Raw genomic sequence first — 23,409 nt, 5'->3', positions numbered from 1 at the left:
ATCAGCTTATCTTTTGAGAACAGGCTTTGGGTATACGATATACATAACAATCAACTACTTTAAATTCACGTCTGTCCCAAGGATTCCCCAGCATCGCAGCTTTTGTTTTTAAAGCCAGCATCAGCAATGCTTTTTTTCCTTTGATATTACATGTGTTGTGTGTGTGTATAAAAAAACCTGTAAATAACCAGGTAGATTCAACATTCATCGTTAGGAGCTGAACCTGAGACCCTGGAGTTATCAGCAGAAGCCTTCATCCCATCAAGGTGCCCACTGCTGGGCAGCTGTGTTTTCCATAGGATCTCTCTGACTCAGCGACTAGCAGGAAACGCATAGCACGCTGAACAATGAAGCACGGGCAATTACTGAAAATAAGTGTTCTCCATTACAAGTAATTCCAGGCTACATTTCTCTTAGTTTCCAAATTAAAAAAAAAAAAAAAAAGTAGTAAAAAAGACATGCATGGATTGTTGAACTTCATTTTTTTATTCAAATAAATGGACTTTGAAGGAGGAAAAAAAGCTTTGTGCAGCGAACTGTTTCTATACATATCTATGAACAGGCATATAGCTAGTCTATAATAAAGCAAATCATGCAAATCAATTTAGGCATAGATCCTTCAAAATAGATGTACCACCCACAGTTAAGCTCTGAGCTATTCCAAGCAATGCTGAAGAAAACAAACATTTTCCTATCAGTCTGCCTTCTCAACAAAATCGGTTCAGCAAGACTTAGGACAGGAGGGGGATGCTTTGGTGGAACAAGAGAGGGTCGTGCTGCGCGCTCTTGCAAATGTGTGACTCTCATCAGGGGACTGGGACACACGGAGGTGACCGTGCCTGCGGTTTAGCTGGAGTGACTCAAGCCGTGCCTGCTCGTAGGGCTGGTCAGCCCTTGCGGGTGGAACAAGGGCAGAGGTGGGTGGAAGCTTTTCTGCACATGACTGAAATTTGAAACACCAGCTTGGGCATTGCTGCAATCTTATTTTAAGGTGTCCAATATGGACAAGCAGGTGACTGAATCTGTCCTTTTTCATACAACAGCTTTTTATTTAAAAAAATTAGTAACAGTAGTCGAAATTATGACAATCTAATTGAATCAATTTCAATCGTTATTGACTATTACTCCTAGAGCAATTCTAATTATAGGAAGAGTCATAAGCAGGCCATGTTTGCTGCTGAAGTTTTAAGCAAAGTCCAACCACTGAAATGGATGAAGTCACTGAACAGAAGAAACCATCAGAAACCAAAGCTGTCTTGAACTGCTAACTTCACCACAGCGAGGCAGCTTTCCCATGAATGCAAAGAAATATTTACTTCGTTTCAATTCATTCCGATAATTGCATTCCATATGCACTGTTAATTCACATCTAAACTAATTGGCATATAAAAGATGTTCCTACTTTATGTGGAAAAAGTAGCATAAGGTGGTAAGATCCACTAGTGCTAAAATCCTGCAGGATTAGAACCTACTAGGAATAATCAGGAATACTTTGTTTCATTACCAGGATTAATCAAAACATATTTTAGTCAACTTATTTCTCCAGCATGTTAAAGATATTGCCAACTAATTAAAATAATTCTAAATAACTGCTTTTCTGCAAGTAATTTGAATTCCATCCGAATAAAATTTGCTGCAAATCATGAACAAATGAACAACCATCTAATAGGAACAGATAGACAACTTTTACTATTTAATATATGAAACATAAAATTTTAAGAGCCCCAATCAAAATGTCAGGCTGGCAATGGCTTTAAAACACACTCACGTGTATTTAGAAAAAGGAAAAAAAGTGGCAGCCACACTTTCTGATCTTATGAGTTGCCTCCTGAAGTCTCCACATGGTTCACCTTCACGAAACACGTGCCAGGTACCTGTGAGAGCTGTGGGAAAGGTGGAGATCCCAGAGAGCTGCTCTGGCAGGAGATGCCGGGAGTCGCTCGGGACACAGTGGCAGGGAGGGGACGGGCTGGTCACTCACGCGTAGGGAACTGTCCTGCTTATGCCCACGAGCAGGCTGCGGGCCACCGCGTTACTCACCAGCCCCATGGACAGACAGATGCTGTAGTCTGGATGTGGGACGTGCAGCTAAACAGCTCAGGAACAACAAGTTGGCCACCCTTGATACGACACATCTCCAGGGGGCATAAAGGATGGCCAAATGAAGTTTAAAAGCTGTATGTAATTGTGTGAAAAAAATGTTGATTTCGTTACCAGCAGAGAGGGGAAGAAATCTTTTAGGGAGGGTAGCAGGGAAACGTGACCTAGAGTACAAATACAAAACAAGGCAGAAATTGATTATCTGAATGAAGCTTTCCCACTTGCTGATCTAAACCATAATTAAATTGGCGATTCAAATCAATGTAGCCTGGTGTTGTCTTACCCTCTTAAGTTTCATATATTTTATTTACACATAATTAGTAAACTTCCTATGACATGTCCTGGACTTTAGAATGCATAAGCAGCCAGTGAATGATAAGCAATGAAAATGCTGCACTGCTGCTTTTCCATTTAAGAGCAAATAATGTCATCAGAACACAGGAATAAGCTCCAGTAATGGGGAAATGGCATCACAGAAATGTCTCCCTGCTTATTCAAATCTTAAGCTGAGGAAAAGTCAGGAGCAGTATTATCATTAATTAGACTGCCAACTACCATGGAGATCTCCTGCACCAAGGTGTAAAATCCCAAATTGGTACAAGCTTATTAGAACAGAGCACTTTCACTGTCGGAGGAGGAACGGGGGGGGGGAAAAAAAGAGGAAAAAAAAGGAGAGCAATTATGGCTTTACATCAAGTATATTTCTTAATTGTCTGTTAAAATATATACCCACATCATAAAACACTTTAAAAAAAACCAAGTATTTTTAAATGTATGTACAATAATGCAAAAATATGCCTAAATATGTATCTAATGCAAAAAAAAAAACCCATTTAATAAAATCTCCCTTCAAATGTCCCCTTGCTCTTCAACACCTTAAAAAAAAAGGAAAGAGTTCAGTAAACAAACAGGAGTTAAAACGCAAACTAACAGACAGACAAAAGCAGTGCAAAGCAGACACTTAAGAATGGAGAGGCATCCAATTCAGCTTCCCATTCCCCTGGATTACACCACAACTACAGCGCCACTTGTCCTATGCCAGTTGAATTTTGGTTTTAAAAAGTCAGCCTGGTGTTCAAGCTATAAGAGATTGCCTGTGGCACTCATTTTCCATGCAAGCAAAAAAAGTTAATGATAATCCAACTAAGTACCCTTTAAACCCCCTTAAACAGGGGTGAATTGCACCCTAGGCAAAGATTTCATGTTCTGTATAATCCTGCCAAGCACAGAGATCCCATCCAACAAACAATATGAACTAAAGTCTACCTGGACAACTGTGATGGGAGAGAGACTTCTGCTGTTTCACAATTGTTTAGTCATCTCTCCTTTCTGCATTCTCTAGGAAACTGCAAACAGGGGTCTGGTCTTAAAATTTCAGTAAATCCGTATCTTGTATTTGTGATGTTGCAGTTACACTAGTAATCGGGCTCCTAAATATTTCTGAAGATTAGGTCTGAAAGATTGAGTTAAATGAGACACTTCACTTGCACAAGAAAATGCTGATCTGGTTCTTACTTGGATGTGTTCAGGTGACTGATGTATATCCTCTATCTTGCTAGCGGAACTGTCCTCAGAGTACAGTTGGCTGTACGTGAAATAAAGCTCTTGTTTGCAAAAGCAATCTGAAGAGGTTTCAGTATTGCTCCCTATAGGAAAGGTGGCAGGAATTGAAGCTCTGTTTAAAAAACCTACTTATAAGGCACTGGTGCAACAAGGTTTGTGACAAACATGGTTTTATGATTTCTCTTTTCCAACTGTTTAAAAATAAGTCCATTAAATTGATCATAAATAGCAATAAAAAGACATTAGAAAAGTCCCAAACCAAAGAAATCAACTTAGCATTGAAACTTAATTTATGACAGTCCCACTTCAGTGCACACACTAGCTCCTGCATGTTTTTTTTAAACTCATTGTTGGCTCATACTCACCCTATATACTAATGTCCCGCCCCCCCAAAGTCATGATGGGCTGAATATCTTCTACAAACAAGAACTTTTTAGATGACATCATAAAATTACACATTAAACTTACAGATGATGGACAGGAACATAGGAACATGTATTGGCTTATCCACTGTACATATCTATTTAAAGCTTTAAAAGAATAACAATATACACAAAATATACACTTAATTCACAAAGTAAAACAGCCCTCAACATCTGCTATTTTGTAGGGCTATGGATTTCTTCTATTAAAATTCACACACGGAACTATCTCTGTGCCAGCTCCTCTTTGTAAGCAATAGGATCACTTCAAGGTAAATTAGTTCTTCATGTATATGTAACAGAAACAGCAAAAGCTCAGCCTCTAGTCATCACTGTCGCTCCCAGACTCACTCAACTGCAAGTCATTTCCTATGGAAAACAGAAAACAACAAAACACAACAAGTGGGTAGGTGTTAATTCACATTTCATGGCAATCAAACCAAAGAACAGTCACATTTACACTGGAAGACTTAAATAAGAGTAACACAAGAAATGAATGCAAACGTCATCTGTCATTTAATGGAACGGCTCCCCATGCTCAAGAACATTAAGAGCCGTGTGGGGCTAATACACAGTCGGATCCAGGCCAAACCAAGCGTCCTTAGCTCCACAGCCACCAAAGCTGCTCCCTGGTGGGAGAACAGCACTCCCCACGCTAGCAGCTGTGGAAGGCATTCCACAGCCTCCAGCCAGCCAAGCTCCCGTATATGGCTCTGGGACAAGGCATTGGGGAATTCCCTGGCTTTCTCGGCCTTTTTAAAATAGATTTTTTTTGTTTTAAGGTCTTTTGGGTAGCCAAAGCAAGGCCTCCACATGTCAATAAACCAAAAGGAATGTTAAAGCCAGTGAAACTCAAGGCTATCAGCTGAATTAAGCTGACACATGCTGTGATGGTGAAAGCCCCCTCCAAAGTGCAAAGAGAGATCAGACAAAAGAAGGCCAGGATATGGATCAAACGTACAGTCTCAGACCCTGTTTTGCAGAGCACTTGTGATTTGGAGAGGTAGAGGGGATAAAAGGGGGCAAGAACCATGCTTGTGTTCTGGTAACTGAACCTAGCTCTTCCAGCATTCTCCCATGGCCCTGCACCAAATAGCTGCAGAGCAGCTATCAACAGCTATGCCCTGGATTTCTTCATCTCCTCTCCCCTTTTATGAAACAAGAACTTGGGTTAGGGGCGATTCTCCCGATGAGATGGTCACCAGTGACTTGAATGCTCAAGGACATATTAACCCTTGGCAAAAAGATTTTAAATCCAAAGGCAAAAATCGTTGCCTACCAGTTCCCAAATTCTCCTGGAGTCAGAGGCTTCCTGACATTCAGTGGCCTATGCAGTATTGTTGTTGTGGCCCAGAAGCAGGGAAGAGGCAGCTCACAACCAGAAATAGGGAAATGGTGAGTCCTACTGACTTTGTTGAACTTTGGATTTCACTTAGACATTCATTACTGACAGCAAGACTGACAGGCCTCTCCAGTTTTCCAGCAGGCCTTTTCAGTATTTGTATATTATACTTGTCTTCTCGAAGCTGGAAACCCTACATTTATCTGTATTTAAACTCCACCAGTTCGCTATGCGTGGGTGCCAAGAGATGTACACAAACATGCCTCAGGCGGAATTAAGAACAATTTATGATAACTAAGTTCTAGTTTCTTGTAAATGCAGTATTTTAACTCCACTGAGTTAGAATATACCTCATTTAGCATAAGAGCAACACACATGTACACCATCTCCGCAGCGAGAGTCTCATGGGACAAAACTATGCTTTAAAAACATTTTTTACACTTTTTAAAGGGTGGAGTGAGTTTGTACTGATTCAATGCTTGCAAACACCATAGCTGTAATATTTTAATCAAATACACGGCACTTTAAACTTCCCTTCAAAATGTGATATTTGTGAAAATGCAGCTGAGACCAACACAGTATAGAGTAAATACTCTGACAAAGCAATACAGCTAATAACGAAGACCACAGAGACTGCATTTATGACCACAGGACAGCCTTATGCCATTCACAATTCATTACAGACCTTTAACTGACACATGTGACAACCTCACTATTTATGTCTAATCTGTGTTTTCACATTAAAATAATTCCCATCCTCTGGTGCACCAGATCCTCCCATGCTGATGCTTTTCTACCCACTCATTCCACCTGGAGGCCCGAATCGAGGCTCAGCACAGTCAATGGGGGCCATTGCACTGATGCCCACAGGCTCCAGACCAAACTGAAGCAACCTCCACGCCTTCAGACAGGTCTCGGCCCTCTGTTCAAAAAACCTGCCCACGTACAACTGCCTGCGATTACTATTTGGCAAACTGCACTTCATGGAGTTAGCCTAACAAGCTAAGAAAATGAGTGGTCTCAAGCAGCTTCCCACAGCGATAAGACACAAGCCTTTACTTACGAAGTGTGTTCATCAGCTGATTGCTTCCTTGTGGCCTGCTGGTGCCGTTAGCAACAGCATTCCTGTTGTTATACTGCTGGTGCGGTGGCTGGGAAGGGGAAACATGTGCTGGCTCTTCCCCCTCACTGCTGGAGCTTTCATCTTCACTCCCAGATGAGCTTTCTGAATCCGATGAGCTGCTTCCACTGCTGCTGCTCATCTGCTCAATAATTTCAACCTCTGCTCTCAGCTCTGAAATAAAAGGACATTCATCTGGTTGAAACCATAAACAGGGCCCCATGGAATTTTGGAAGAGAATGTGAAAATGCAATAGTTTTGTCAAGTGTAATTTATCACATCAAAATATCTCACATGAAAGAGAGAGACAGGAAGGAAAAACAAAAAATTCTGAAAACTTTTTTTACTTAGTTGTGGTAGCTAAATTTAAAGAAGCAACAGCATAGGTTAGTATCATAAAACCTTCACTTCCACTAGTATTATTTATGTACTTTATACTCCTGAAAGCACTTCCTGCTTCATTATTTTCAAGAGGTTATATGCTCTACATACAAAGTAAGTACATTTCCTGATTGAGTTTTACAGGCCAACAGCCAGCCCATTTTTTAAAAGTATTTTAACGTGAAGGAATCTAAATTGTTAGATGTCAGTGACATTTAGGCTGTTGGAAAACTCAAAAAGGGGGGGGTCGGGGGACAGGCATAGGCACATGATCACAACAGAAACTGCCTTGACTTCAGATAACGTATGAAACTGCTCCAGCGCAAAGTCACACAACTCATTTTAAACAAACGTCAGAAGCCGATGGATGACATCAGATAATTTTGCAGTGGGACAGATGAGAATAGATAAGAACATTCACATGCTGGGGAGTGGTAATAATACCTTAATCTGCTATAGAGCTTACAAGTAGCCAGGAAAATACAGAGACTACTCTGAAACTGGGAAGTTATTCAAGTCAGACACACCCCACTTCAGGGTTTCCAGTGTAAAGAAAAACTGGAATACCATGACAGCACCACGACAGCCGCATCAGCAACAGCTAGTGCTGGCTGAACCACTGGTTACTAAACAGCTATTAAGGCAAGTCACCCCAAATGACCATATTGTTAAATCTGTCATAATTATAGAGTGGCCTAAACACTATTAGAGGACAGTTCTTTTGTATCACCCACAAAGTCGAGTATCTAATGACTCAGTTCACCTAGGCAGGTTTCTGTGAGACAACAATATTCACATATATTTGTTAAGCATAGGATGTGAAACTCCCGAAATTTAGGCTTCTGTTGTGTTAGCAGTTCTATACCCACAGGGTTCGAATTCAGTGCTTGCCCTGGAGATGTCACAGGCTAAAGGGACAAGAATGAAAGAAGGGAGAAATGAGGTATTATCATCTCTACCTGACAAATGGAGAACTGATGCCAGGAGTAGTTCACCTTCAGTCAGATGCATGTCAGAGTGAGATGAACCCCAGCCTCTCAGCTGGGGACATCCTTCTCATCTATGGCATAGCCAGATCATGTAAAATGAGTCCTTCCTTTATGTAAAAATGGCACAATTTTAATGCTTCTTGTATTCAGCCCCTGCAGGAGTAAGTCTGAGCAACTGGAACTCTTCCCTTTTTTACTAAGACCCACTTTCCTTGGGCTGCTTAACACTATAGAGTAACAGCTAAGTTTTCAGCCTTCACACTATTTACTGGAGAGAGTTCCTCTAGCTCAGCATGTATTGATTTGAGAAATTAAGTTTTCTTTTTCTGGTTTTAAAACTGCTATTTTTCATTTTCAAAGTTCAGAGCTCAATTTCAAATGCTACAGTAGCATATAGCAAATAGCTATATCGAATCGGAGGCAAGGAAGGCGTATTGAAAGGGAACAACCAAATGACTAACTCCAGCTGGGCATTTAAGGATAGTGGGGTTGTTCCTCCAACTGACTTCCTAAATCTAGATCCCTGAGTAGACAGTCTGTTTTCTCTGTACTGTATTAGTATGCCAGGTAAAACTTACTCTTTCATCTTGAAGACATAGCATAAGAGACCATTGGAAGAGGGAGGAAGAATATATGATTAGGCCAACATAAGATATTACTTTTACTTGTAATGTCTTTCTCCCTTATTCCCTCCCAACACAGTCTTGCAGGCTTTAAAAATCCATTTCATGCCTGGAGTCTGATACACAGACAAATGAGCACTTGTAAGTCACTGTTCTCAGCCTACCCATATCAAGGATTTCAAATTGTAAATGTTCCCTGTGTTCAAGGCTAAGAAATTCATAGGGGAAAGCTAAAGGAAAGGTAAACAGGAATAAGAGTTCTTTCCCTTTAAAAAGCCCAGATTTAAATTTTTTTTCCCCTAGCTTAATGATGTAAAATTTCCACATACTTCTAGTTGTTAGTTGTAAGTTATAATGATGATAATAATACATGATTAGAGTATCCTGGATTGTAGCAAGCACAATCACCTATAGACCACAGTCCATATTGCAAAAAGATTCAATAAACAAGTCAGGTAAAGGACAAATGTCTGAGAATTACATACGTACGCTTACAGAGCTAGAGAGTCTATGGCTGAAATGGAGGAGTGTTGGCACACAGGCTGAGAAGAACATAGCAGCCCAGAAAGCAGCATATCAAATAGTGTGAAGAAGGTGAAGCAATCTAAGAGGCATTGGCAGTGAAAGAAATGCATTCCAGAGAACTAGGGATAAAAAAAACCTAAACAAGAAGTTTGAACTTGATACAGTAGGCGAAGAGATAACTGAAGAAAGTGATGCAGTCTGACGAATAGGAAAGGAAGATTAGCCTGACTAATTTTAAACAAAATTAGGTATCAGTGTCAGATTGAAAATTGAGGGTTTTCTGCTGGGGAAGCAGAAAACTAAGAGCCCGTAAAACAGATTTGGTTATGAGGAGGGAAAGGAAGAATGCCTCGGAAGAAGTGGTGAGGCCCACTATGCTGAATATAGGCAGGAAAAGCGAAACAGCGCCAGTATCACAAGCTTCAAGGACTGGGAAGTTAAGGGTGTTAACAATGACAGTGGTCACTGGTGGAAACTTTGGTCTGAGCCCATCTTCTAGTCATCTTTTGCCTCACAGGCTGTCAGCTCCCCCTCAGGTCTCTCTTGTCTCTTAATTCCTTGAGCCCAGAATTCTAAACATCTCATCTGTGCAGCTGAGAAAAAAGTAATTGTTTTCACTAATGTTATGGTGGCTGCTGCATCGCTAGAAGTCTGTCAGGCAGAACTCCAGCAGGACCACTAAGGAAGTCTGTTCAAAACCCTCTTGTGTCACACTGTCAAAGATGGTGGCTAAGCCAATGATGACACCAAAGCCTTGTAGGAAAAACACATTTGCTTTAAATGCATTTACCTATTTGCCCATTATGCTTAGTGCAGTTATAGGTACTGAAGCCTTGGTTAAATATTTCCTTGCGGTGCCTCCAATTAAAATAGTTGTTGTGTATATGTGTACATATATGCCAAGCTGAACAACAAAAGAGTCAGACCTTTCCTAGATCTTTTTGCGCCATAAGATCAAACGCCTCATGCTGATGCACCTTTAAGGTTTAAAAGATGACAAGAGGTAGGATGTGCAGCAGTTACTTTTAAAAAAGTTTTCTATATAGTATAGTTTTGAACACTTACCTTAATTGAGTCTACCTCATCTGAAAAGGCTGACATTGCTAGGGGAACCTTATCTTTTGCACATTTCATGTTACAACTGTGGGCTTTCTTTCAAGAAAACAAAATGGCTTACTGTTTTATACTGGCAGTCAATGCAGTTTTTAGAGTAAAAAGAATTCAAGGTCAGAAATCATTATACAAACAAAACAGCCTTTCTCAACAGGGCTGTCTTCTGAATATATTCAGCATCAAATGCTCTAATTTCTTTCCATAATAATAATGATTCTTACTTCCTCTCTCAATTCCAATAGGCTATGCAGAATTTTTAACTAAAGCCCCAACCTTGGGCTGCAAGAATACCAAGGACTTTTGGAAATAAAGTAATTCAGCTTTAGGGACAATAAGGTTGTATGTCCATAGCAGAATGCTCACTGTTAATAATGGTATGCAAGGTGGAGAGAAATCAACTTGATACTGGCACTCTGAGTATGCGGAGATTGCAGCTAGAAGAGGCAGTATTTTATACTGAAGTGCAAAAATTTGATTGAGATGTTCTTGAGAGACAAACACAGTGCTATGGCATAATCCTTACAGACTACAGCTGCATTTTAGGTAAACAAGATCTGCTCAGATTTTTAAGCACTGAATTTACAGTCTCCAAACCAGAAATAGTTTCTGTGGTTTTTTTCTCAAGTACGGCATGCTGCAATTATGTCAATGTTATAAAAACATTTCTGTTGTGGTCAAATATATCTGATAAATGCCGATTATTTCACGCATGTAAATGGCTGTATTGTGGTATATGCGTGCAAATGTTCACCACTTAATGAAATGTTACTAGACGTAGCCAAGTATTCAAAAGAACAAGCTGTTACTCTCTCTTTTGATCCCTTCAGGCAGGAGGACAATATAAAAGCTTGCAGAGGAAAAGATTCCTTCGGTGCAGAACCCTAGATAGCCTCCCAAAGGCCTCTCTGCATGAAGGAAAGGACTGGTTCAATTCCCACATGCCCTGACTCTGTCCTCAGGCACTGTTGTTTGGACAGCTGTGTAATGGGAGAGAGAACTGACCTACCTGAAAGTTCGTTTCCCAGCTCATCTGTAAGGGGAGCGATGGGAATGCACAGCTGAGGGTACCAGGGCAAAGCAGAAACCCATACTGAGGTTACCTTAAAACTATTGTTAAACATCATGAGGGCTGTGTGTCTTACTCATCCTTAAGTAGGGCATACTGGGAGCAAGAGAGTGTCATAGCACCAGAGATGCTTTCAGCCAGCACCTTTGGGGATTATAAGTTCTGTGCTGTGTCCATTAAAGAAAAACCACTGAATTTCAGCTTTATGTTTGTCTTTCTTCGTACAAAGTGGGTACTTCACCCAAAAGGAAAGCTACTGCTTGAACGGAAAGAACACAGTCTCTTCAGAACCTACAAGTCTTTGTTCATAAAAAGACACATTAAGGGAAGATAACAGGACTGAAGACTCTCTCACAGCTTTTACAGTTAAGTTTTATTAATTATTTTCATTGTATGATGGTGCCATTTTAGTTCTACCTTTCCCAAATAGGTTCTTATGATATAAGTGGTTTAGTAATGCCGATGCTGTAGATAATCAATGCTGGAAAAAAGTGATAAAGAGCATATACTGTAAGCAAAAAAATCCCTGCCCAGGTATTTGCCCTCTCTCTTTTTGGGCCCTGAATGACTCCCTCCATAAAACACCAACTTGAAGTCCTATTTTTAGTACAGGTCAGGCGTTCTTTTGCTTGATTTTGGAAACAAAACTCTACAGGTTATTTATTTCGAGGTACTTTCGAATAAAAGACGATCAGGTGGCAAAAAAATTACTAAGACAGTTCCGAACAATGTGAATTGTATTTTAGACCACTAGAAAATGGTCTTTGTAGAATAGATGTCACACTAGATAAATGTAATTATTTTACTATAACATGACCTTTACAAATTGCTGTACGTATATAAAAGAGTGCCCCAGTGGTTAAGTAACTTATTACACACCACAAGAAAAGACATTTAAGATTCACAACTGATTAAATTTTTAAATTAATGTATCACCTGTTATCTTTCTCCTTACCTAGTACACAGAAAATAAAAATGGCAATGCAGCTAAGGGAACTGTAGCTAACACACTCTCAGACGTTGATTCTGTCTGCTGACCAGCATCCGAGTATTGAAAATACTACTGCTGCGAAAGAGTGAGACCAGTCAGCACCTATGCAAACACACAGATAGCTTAGCAGTAAAAATGTCACCTAGTGATTACCATGAACTGAAAAAATACCCTGCTAAGTAATTAACATAGTCTGGGCAATTAACATAGGCTAAGTCTACAGGCAAAAATAGCTATATGGGACAGAGGAAAAAAAAGAGAAAGAAAAAGAGACCCAGAAAAAAAAAAACTAGACAGAAAGAACAATCTTAAAATAAAATTGCGTCTGGTGCCAGACAAGAAACACAAGAGAACCAAATAAAAATTTAAATTTAAAGTCCTCCTCATTCTGACTGTGTTATCCACAGCAAAACCAGATATCACACCAGTATGAAAGGAAGGACATGGGCAAAGAAAGTGCACCCCGCCCACAGCGAAACACTGAGCCAAAGCGTTGCTTGAGCAGGAGACTGAGTTGAGCCAGTCATCCCTTCAAGGTACTTTAATAGTAAGTATAGCAACTATATGGCAGATGTGATCAAAGCTGCAGAGTGCTTGTCGTAAAGGGGAAGCTGCAGGGTTGTTCACTCTCATCCCTCCCCTACTAGCACCGCTTGGCAGGGCACAAGCTCCACGTCTTGTGAAGGGGACACGGCCACCCAGCCCTTCCAAACCACTGGCAGAAGGCTCCAACCTTACTCAGTGCAAGAATAACTTTCGTCCAAGTTACTTGATTGCATAACTAGATCTTGGACCATTGGCTTTTGTTGTTGTTATTGTCGTTGCCTAAGACACCCATTCAACTCATCTAGCACTCAGCTGCAGGTTTCTGAATTCATGCTTATTTTGTCTTCTTTTCAGAACGGAGAAATAGTTTGGAAGAGAGAAAATTATCCACAAAGAGGAAATTCTCTCATGCCAGAGAAATATCTATGCTGGCAGAAGAGAATAAATAATTCACTAAGATGCCTTAAAATGAGATATAAAGATGACAAACCAGCTGTCAAGTACCATCTTTTAATCCCTGATCACTCTAACATGTTATTATAAAGAAGAAAGACAAAACCAACCAAAACTCAGGAAACTACAAACCCTTCTTTACCTCTCTTAATGTCATCCAGCTGTGGCTCAGGTGAAGGATTGTCTTTCAAAGGAGAAGTTTTAGGTCCAACTGCTGGCTTGGTTGGGGCTCTGAACTGTGAAGGAGGCTGAGATGCTCGGGCAGACTGTTGTTCTATTCGGGCTTGGATCTTACTGCTGCCCTCTGCTCTGAAAAAAAACAACCAGAGATATTCAGCAGTACTGTGCAACTGTGTTCCGCTTTTTCAATATCCTTGTACTAATGCATCATCTGTGACTTCCTTTTGTACAGATCTCTACTTTGTTTTATAAAGATAAACAGTGAATTACAGCTTTCTGAATGCAACACTTGCTTTCAATAGCAAATATGCATATACAACTACACTGCAACACCCTTACAAAATGTGTTTTCAAATCCAGATGTGGTTCAGTGGTGCCAAATTCTCTACTTGAAGAACAATGAAGGCTTTAATTTAGCAATTAGTATTTGTATTTTTAAAAAACAATAAGCAATCATAGTAATTTAAAGTAACTACATGATAAAACAAATCTACTCATAACAAAATCCTGCTTAAAACAATCACAGCAAAAGAAACAATTTTCTCACTTGCAATTAAATCATCCCAAACTGAACTCTCTTAGAGGTCAACCTGACTAGAGCAATCATTCTTACTGCCAAATACAGCATGGAAGCACTTAATTCCTGTTTTTCATTCATTTGCTATTATCCCTTAAAAATAGTTTAAGCTGTTTCCTTAGTGGGAAATAGTCTCCAGAACAATGCTATGTCTAGCTGTTCAATTCAAAACAGGTATTTCTTCCTTTTACTGAATCAATGATGTGATTCAGATTGTAGGACAGTCAATATCCTTGGCCGAAAAGAACCCCCAAACAAAATACTTACTCAGGTCCCTCTATGGTACACCATAATGAGGTTAAAATGTGTGGTGTATTTATCGCATAACACCAGAGCCCTTGGGGGTATGGCTTTATGTAGTGTAGCACAGCTTGTGTGGGTATTAGAGCTAAGTTTCGGTTCTAGGAGGGTCCCAGCTCAGCAATGTTACACTTTGTGTCTCTGGACTAATCCCACTGAGGAACAAGTTAAACTAGCCCACGTGGAACCTCCTGGGACTTCACCTAAACCTAAACTTCTGGTATCTGAGCTAGTACATTTAGCACAAACTTAGGTATCTCTGTGCCCCATTGAATTGTAGGTGCAACGTCAAAAATTAAGCACAGAACCACCTCTTCATTCATCACTGAAATGCAGCTATTAGATACCACATTAATACAGCTTACACAGTAATTCACAATAGAAGTGAGGACTTGGGAATACACTCACTTTATCACATGAAAGGTAAAAGCAAAATATTGTTTCCAGTATTAATTATGCTCTTGGAACTACAGAAGGTTTTATGTAGAATAAGTGCAATTACTCCCCCGCGAATGTCATCAGAATGTTAACACTAAAAACTCTGCTCCCACAGAGTGTCAAGGTTGTTAAAGATCAAAGTAGCCACGGGGAAAAAAAAAAAAAAAGACACTTCTGATCTAGAAAACTGAATAACTTTGCAAAGCACTATTCCTCAAAACAGGGATCCCCAATTTTTTACTACCTCTGCTTGAGAAAAGTTGAAATACTTTTCACCTCACCAGAGCCAAAACTCAGTGGATCCAAACACCTCACTGAATCCAAGCCCTCCTGCACTCCTTTGCTCTTTTCTGACTTAAGCTTCACCTGAACAAAGTCTAGCAGAACTTAAATTGGGAATTCAAATCTCATCTATGATGTGCTCATATCCACTGGACAAGATGAATGCCGCATGGATGAGTTTTCACATCACTGATTCAGAGGAGTGTTACAGTCCATTTACCTTGAACTCCAAGTGTTCTTGGCAAACTTCCAGCCAACTGCTGATAAGCTGCAACGCAGATTTCTAGTAGTTTTAGCAGCTAAAAGTTCTACACTGCAATAAAGTGGCTTTTCTTTTCTTTTTTTAAATTTAAAACTTGTAAAATTATTCAAGAGCTTCTTCATGAGACATTTGAATGACTGCTTTCTCTTTAGATCTCAATAACCTGTAGTCCAGTGATGCTGAAAGAACATGATCCAGAGACTTCAGGTACTTGTAGAGCAGCAAGACGACTAAAAATGTTCCAGCTGCACACTCTGTAGCATTTGTGCAGCGAAGTAAGAATATTGGGTGAGAGATGATTTCTGGCCTCAGCAATTCTTCTAGGCAGAGCCTCACAACCGTTATTTCTACAGTTTTCTCTCTCCCTGTCCCAGCTGGAGGCTTTGGACTTGAGTTCCACTTTACGTATCACTGACCCAATACAGGGATGTTTCTTGTTCCTTAAGAGTGTATTATTAAAGCATCATGACTCCCACAGGAAGTGGGACTAGAAAGTCCAACAATCCTTTTGACAGCCTAATATTTCCATGGTCTTTTTCAGCTAAGTAGAGATTCCTGAAACACATCTCATTCTTCAGCCAGCTTCCACAGCTTCAAATCATCAGAAGTGTTTCACTGCAAACTATAATTATGTCCTTTCAGCAGTGGAGAATTTACAAATTCCTTACTCTTGGATTCACACTCCTATTTGCATTTTTAGGCAAGACAATTGGCCATGTAAAGCCCATAAGGCTTAGTAATTAAACATCACTACAAAATAAAAGAAAACTGAGTTCTGGTTCAAAAGACAGTCTGAAGAAGAAACTTCAGCAAGAATTAATCCTATCAACAGCCCTGTCCCCAGCTTTACCTTGTTTTCTTGACTTGAATGCTGCTACTAAGTTTTTCCAGCACATATTCCCCTGTGTCATGATTGATAATAAGCACACAGTCCTTCTGATATGGCCTTTTATTTCCTTTAAACACAGTCATTGGTGGAGTTGAACCCTGGTATCAAAGAAAGAGCACACATTTTTTTGGTTATATTTCCCTACCCAAAAGTTTACAATCACTAAGAGAAATGAATACATGTATTGTTCTGACCAAGAGACTAAGCAGTCAATGTTTAGTTCCTACAGAAAATCTTCATTCATGAAAAGGAAAAAATACAGTTATATGCAGTAGATCAGACATTTCCTCATAGCAATATTATGCCTTTCATCATTTTAAGTTTCTCTGCAGTGACAAAACATCTTCTCCATGGTTGCCATTATTTACAGTTCTCATTCCCAAAATGGTAACATAACTGAATTTGCATAGCTGGCTCTGACAACTGTCAGAAATCTTCTTGACATTTCTGCTCTGGAAAACTTGGGTTTAGATAAGAAATAAAGTTCTAATTATTCATGTAGCAGAACTGTCGCCTAGAGAAATATGTGGTCAATTGAAAAATAAACTGCTTTGTATTTAATCTATCAAAAAAAAAAAAGGCAGTATTTTCATAGTGGATTACAAGCAACTGTCACAAACTATGTAAGAACAGCTGCCTCCTTCAAAGTCAGATTAACATGTAGATGCCATGCAATCATACCGAAATGACTTCTCAAAAGCAAATGGGGTATTTTGACGCCTTCCAGAAAGTCCCCAAATCCACACAATGCTGCATAGAGCTATAAAAGTCTAATGGCTTAGACTGAGAAGCAGTAAAGACAAACTCATGTGGTGGTGCATGCTGGCTAACTGATACTGCTGAGCTTATGCTCAGCTGTACTGCATCCATGCGCAGGCTGGCTCATACACCTGGGTTTGGGGTTACAGGAGGCAGAATCTATGGTCTATCTGCACATACCAGCATGGACACACACCTGGCCAAAAAAGGACATGTTACTCAAAGGGGATATACAGAAATATGTTCTCAGCTATGAAACCTTCTCAGACTTCTCTGTAATGTATAGCTACTGTACAAAAGAAATAAAAAAAAAAATGTTTATTCATGTGCACCTTTGCACATGCTGTAGAAAAGCAACCAAAACCAGGGAGAAAAGGAAAAAAAGCATCCTTCTACATTTCATTCTGAGTAGCAAAAAATGAACAATCATATTGTAACCACTCAGAATGCAATTCCTATTCTCCATATTGCTAAGAAACAGAATATGTTTTAATTTAAAATGGCTTTGGAACAGTAAGGGTGAAAAATCTGAATTCCCAACAAAGATACAGTAAGAGATATAGATAGGATTCAGAAAAGATGTCTCGAGAAAGTCTAGTCTTCAAAGGCATGTTACATTTTTATCATTCCTACACTTAAGAGAAGAAAGCAACATTTAAGAGAATAAAAAGCAAGCTGAAAGTCAAATCCTGCTCGCTGTTGACAACTAAGTTAGGAAATGTGTAAAGCACAAATTTAATGAAAATTGATCAAAGTTTGTTGGCTATCATTCCGCTACCCAGAAGCCTCCTAACTTAGAAAAGACTGCAATTTTGGCTAAAAAAAATAAGCAGAAATGGAACCCTGCTTAAGCAAATTAACAGTCCCACCCTTCTACTTAAAATTAAATGTTTAGGTTTTATGTTAGTGCCTAAATAACACTGGCTTACAGATTCTGCTGATTACAGGATAGAACAAGAAGGTAGGTGAAACAGGTGACATTTAATCAATTTGTTTTCATGCATGAGGGCTTTTTAACAAACAGAAATTCTTCACTTCCCCAACCAAGACTGTTTATCAAATATTAAAACCACTAAATCCACATGTAGAAATAGTACTTCAATTTATCCAAGCAGCAAGGGACACCAACATACCTCCTGAACAAATTACTAGAGATATCCTCAGGGACCAGGCAATTTCAAAAAACAACTTAGAAATCTGAATCCTATCCAGTTGTTGGGCAACTGAGAACCAAAGCAGGATCCAAGAAATTCAGTAAATCTTGTCAGGATGGAACAATCTCAAAACTTATCACTCTTTTCCAGTATGCTCAGTTTTCTCCAGCTCTCTGCCTGGAACACAGGCAGCACGGCCTTCGAACAACATACACCCAGTGGCTGCATTTAGTGCAGTTAGCTGCCTAAGCCCCCGAAGAATACTATAAGCTTAAAGCTGTTCATATTCGTGGGAAGACAATCAAATTAAACTCATCAGTAGAGAGATTCGGAAAGGGACATTACAAGTGATGTTGTTCACAAAAGATGAATGAACAACACTGTTCCCAGTCAATCCAAGATGAATGCCGCTGCTATTAATCATATTGCTAACTGCTCTGAAATAGCACTACTGTGTTCATCATTTTTACAGACAAAAACTAGTATGTGACCTCCTGCAGCACTAAAGGTGATCAAAGCCATATAAAAACAGGAGCGGGGGAAGCAGGCTAAAGCTTCATTCAGTGAGAATTATCACAGCACCATCACCTACCAATTCAGAATGCCAACACGCTAGAATAAACAATACCAGAAGGATCTGACACACAGCTTCCAAACTGACTGGTAGCCCCCTGCAACCACCAAACCCATCGATGTCTGTGAATTCTGGTTTATTGGCTTGACACATAGCATTAGCTTCAGCTAATAAACAAATCCAGTTCCAGCATGCAAGCACTTTCTTTTGTTTTGGTAAGGAAACTACTGAACCTTCAATTACAGAACAGCTGCACCTATAAACAGTTTGATCACTTCTTTTATTGCTGTTTGACCATCACCCTCACACAGTAGATCTTTATGGCATAATTTGAGGAGGAAGTGGATGGGAAACCACTTCATTGCCACTCACTAGAACCACCCCCCTTGCTTCCACTGATAAAGGCAGGGAACCCTCTATGCTATCTGCACGTTTCAGTAATGGGAAGAACATGCTTACAGGCCTACCTGTGGCTTCTGAACATCAAACCTTGACTAAAGCCAAATTACTCTGCCTTCCTTCATTAAGCCATAGCACTAAAAATGGATGGAAACCAGGTATAGAGCTTCAGCTAACAGTAAAAGTCTTGTCATTCAAGGAAGAGTAGGAAGGAAGGAATAAAAAATAAAGAACAGACTGGAACCTTACAAATATAACCCTTTACAACGATTCAGTTGTACAGTCCTTTCCTAAGGTAACACACTACAAGTCTGGCTGCTCAAATATTGAATCCACTTGTATTAACAAAGATGAAAGTGAAAATAACATTTACATTAGACTCTAACTACATTGCAAATTTGCTGGAGAGTAAACAAGGACACATACATAACAAACTTACTGGAATATGTGGCAAAGTAATTGTTACGTCATCTCCTTTACCAACTTGGAGGTCCCCCTCACAAGATGTATCAATTGATGCTGGCTTAAAATCATCTAAAGAGGAAAATAATTGCAATTACATTTCTTAGAGTCTTCAGAAGTGTCATCCTGCCCTGCAAAGAGTCACTGCACATTACTGTGATTACATGCTAGCGTTTACAGCAGGAGTGGAATAACGCACCAGCACAATGTGTCTATGCTCAGCGCCCCAGTCATATAATGGTAGCAGGTTCTGAACTTTCTTTCTAAATTGGAAAGAAGGTTCTAGACCTTGTGTTTGAAGACCAAAAGCAGACTTCTCCAAACCCCAGGCTTTGAGTAACACTTAATTTTGCAGGCAAGTGTAAAACAGTACCATGCATCCCCAAAGAGTATCAACTTTGGGACTCAGGGCTCTGCGTGGCTCCTGCCAATTCCAAACCTGAGGACTCCCTCTGTGACAAAGACAAATTTAGTGACACCAACTCATTCAGCCTCACTGATATTTCTGGCTATTTAACAGCCATCTTGCCTCCACAATACCTCCTCAAGGGTAGAGGAGACCTCAGATCTCACTTATGAGGAAAAAAGAGGTGCTGATCGTACTTCAGCAGGCTCCATGCCAGACCAAAGCCACTGCGGATAGAAAGCATGACTAAGGTGAGACACTGTAATGGCTTTAAACTAACCCTAGTTTTAAGCATTTTTGCTGCATTATATAGAATGCTTTGTCTCCCAAACAAGGCACTTCTCCTTAGTGTATTTATTTGAACTAAGAACATTTTAACTTAAAAGTATTTTCACCTCATTATTCTGTTGTGCTGATGAGCTATAAAAACCAGAAAAAACTATCAGAACCTGTAATATTTTGGCAGACGATTTAGACAAAGTGAAATAAGATCAGACAGATATAGGTTGTTTTGTTTTGTTTGTTTTTAAAATAAGCCTCCATTCAATTCTAGCATCTCTGGATATGAAGAGGTGCAATCATTCACAATCAAGGCTTTTAATTACTGCATTAGTTCAGAAATTAATATCTCAGAACAAATTTAAAATACAATTCCACTATGAAAAGCACATTTAGAGAAAAAAAACCAAACCCCCAGCTTGTAATAAATTCTCATTAAGAGGACGTTAATGTCTAACTGAGTTTTAGTTTGACAGCACAACACGCAGAATCAGGCACACTTGACTTAATCCTCATGCCTTAACTGCCAGACCAAATCATACCCTTCATTTTCATCTGAACAATCTATTTCTAGCTATTGTTTCCCACCTGCTTTATGTGCAAGCTTGCTAAATAAAACAAACCAGCTGTACAAGAGCTAGCGTCTTTGTCAAAAAGGGATCAAGAGTTTCAGCAGCACAGTCACTAAATTAAAAGGATATCACTATCACACTTCTTCCTTAGGTATCAGCAAAATATAGTTACTCTAAACAAACATTCAAGAAATTGTTTTCATTTGGTTAGCTTACTAGGTGTACGTGCTTGGCTAATCTTGCTGTAGATGGAGTGTACCTATGTCCCTCCAATTGTAACCACAGTCCTTTTTCCAAAAGTCGAACGTTTTTAAGATGTGTTTTCCAGGGATAATCCAGTATTTCAGTACAGTATTTCAAAAATATTATGGAAAGGAATGAAGTATTTTAAGAAGGCCGAAACAAATTTAGCCTACAAAATCCTCTTATTGTAGTTTGTGTGAAGAGGATTACAGGAACAATATAATGCTCAGATAAATCATTCCAGATCAACAGTTAGAAAAAAAAATTATAACCAGGAAATGAAGAGATCTCACTTGAAAGTCACGGATGGAAAACACAGCACACAGAAAGCTCTTTTGAAATAAAACTGCATTCTTCCAGTTGTAGTCTGAAGAGCTTTGGCTTTGCAATCCCTTAAGAAATTGATTATTGAAGCACTTTCAATTCTAGAAATCCAGTCTATTTCTATCTGGATATGTCTTGGCTTTAGTTCATACACTATCAGACAACAATCTCATTCATTTGATAGTTGGGCTATTTTAAAATTTTGATTTATAAATGGAGATTTGCTAATACATTAGTGCTGGATAAAACTGTTGAGTGTTATGTATAGACAGTTAAATGTAGCAAACATATGGTATGGTATTTTTTAGCATGGTGGAATTACGGATAACCAGAGGGGTGAAACACAGAAAATTTAAGTGTTAATCCACTAGACAGAGTTTACTATTGAGCAAAATAGCTTTGCCTCAATCATTGACCATCTGCTTGAGTAACAGCTCAATCTAGAAAGCTGTTCTTTCAAGTCGCACTCGGGTGACTAATATCATCAAAATTACTTACTTGTAATGCATGAATAAGGGCCATGAGACTGGGCCTAGGATTATGCATCATAAACCAAAAAATCCTATTGTTAACCGTATAAATTCCCCACCTTAATACAAAGCTACTGAAATATAAGTTTAGTACTACTTTCATTTACTGTTTGTGATTTACTACTCATTTTAAAGCCCAGACTTATTTAGGGGTTGAAAAAGCAATTTCTTGCCCACAGAATTCAAATACAGAGATACAGTGAGCTCCTCTTCAAAACAATCTTCTAATATGAAATTAAATGTACCCAATGCTAGAATAGAGCAGTTGGAATAATATCTGGCGTCTTTAAAAAAAACACCTATTCTTCCAATTATTCAAAAAACTTCGTAACTGCTCGAGACCCTACCTCAGGTTTTACCTTACGCTTATTAGGCAGCACTGTATGCGTTTGAGTCATTTCTGCTCGCTTTCCTGGGAAGTGACTTATTACCGCTGGCTGGAGCCGGCACAGCCAGGGAGGGGGCTGCCGGGTTACGCGTTGCCTCATGGCGAAAATAACCAGTTAAAAACCAAACTGCGGGCGCTTGGGCTACTGATCAGCCCCGCTCCTCTCCAGGCACTCCCGCCAGGCTGGGGCCTGCGGTGACCTGTCCTGCAGCTGCCATAATAAAATAAAATAAAATAAAATAAAATAAAATAAAATAAAATAAAATAAAATAAAATAAAATAAAATAGCAAGCCACCCCCCCTCACAGAGGGGATCGCTTTTTGCTCCTAAGCGATTCACGCACGTTTCATGAAAAACTTCATAAGCCGTTCGTCCGTTCGTTGAGCCGGCCTGCCTCGCTCAAACCTCCTCCCTACCAGCGCTCCCGGCCGGCATCCACCCTCCCCGTCTCCCCTCATGCTGCCCGCCGGGATGGTCATCTCTGTGGGGAAAACACTCGTGGGAGGGAAAACGGGCGCTGAGGCGGAGGCGGGACGGGGGAAGACGGGCGCTGAAGCGGGCGGGAGACGGGCGGCGAGGGGGGACGAAGCCCTGGGGTGGCGGCACGAAGGAGGCGGCGAGGGGCAGGGGCGGCCAAGGCGGCTTCGTCGTGGCGGGCCGGAGGCCCCCGCAGGCCGGCGGGAAGGGGACGGCCCTTAACGAGTAAGAAGCCGTGGCGGGACCCAGGGAGGGAACCTTGGTGAGGATGGCGGGGCGCCGGGCAGGGACTGCCCCCCGCCCCGGCCCGCCCGGCGGGAAGGGGTCCGAGGACAGGGGGCTCGCCAGCAGGAGGGGTGGGTGCGGCAGGAGAAGCACCGCCGGGGTAGGCGGCAGGGGGACGGGTCCCGGGGAGCGGGAGGAGAGGAGGGAATAAGGGACGGCCGCGGCGGAGCCCGCCGGGAGGGAGAGGGGATGGCGCTCACAGCGGATGGTGTGGAAGGAGGCCTTGGGCCGCCGCTCGAAGCTCTCGCCCAGCTGCAGCGGGTGCTCCTCCTTGTCCAGCAGCGAGTTCGCCGAGCCGTTCATGGCTCCGGTCCCGTCCCGTCCCGTTCCGTCCCCCTCCCCTCCCGTCCCGGCCGGTCCCTTCCTCTCCTCCGTGCGCTGCCACCCGGCGCCC

General features: G+C 40.6%; 2 protein-coding genes across 2 annotated transcripts in view; one reads left to right on the top strand and one right to left on the bottom strand.

Moving 5' to 3' along the window:
• Positions 1–467: 467 nt before the first annotated feature.
• Positions 468–23,409, bottom strand: EAF1 (ELL associated factor 1). The gene is made up of 6 exons (XM_075143323.1): positions 23,216–23,409; positions 19,488–19,582; positions 16,124–16,260; positions 13,377–13,543; positions 6,491–6,721; positions 468–4,454 (listed from the first exon to the last, which is right to left on the bottom strand). The coding sequence occupies exons 1-6, from the start codon at positions 23,316–23,318 to the stop codon at positions 4,408–4,410; spliced, it is 780 nt and encodes a 259-aa protein (XP_074999424.1). The 5' UTR covers positions 23,319–23,409; the 3' UTR covers positions 468–4,407.
• Positions 22,833–23,409, top strand: part of METTL6 (methyltransferase 6, tRNA N3-cytidine) — a 41,813-nt gene continuing 41,236 nt past the window's right edge. The window contains exon 1 of the mRNA XM_075143311.1: positions 22,833–22,955. The gene's annotated coding sequence lies outside the window, so the exon portion shown is untranslated. The remainder of the gene's footprint in view (positions 22,956–23,409) is intronic.

Source organism: Calonectris borealis, chromosome 2 (genome assembly GCF_964195595.1).
Source record: "Calonectris borealis chromosome 2, bCalBor7.hap1.2, whole genome shotgun sequence".
NCBI classification, from domain to species: domain Eukaryota; kingdom Metazoa; phylum Chordata; class Aves; order Procellariiformes; family Procellariidae; genus Calonectris; species Calonectris borealis.
The sequence above is the reverse complement of the archived record's forward strand: the minus strand, read 5'-3'. Positions and strand labels throughout refer to the sequence as shown.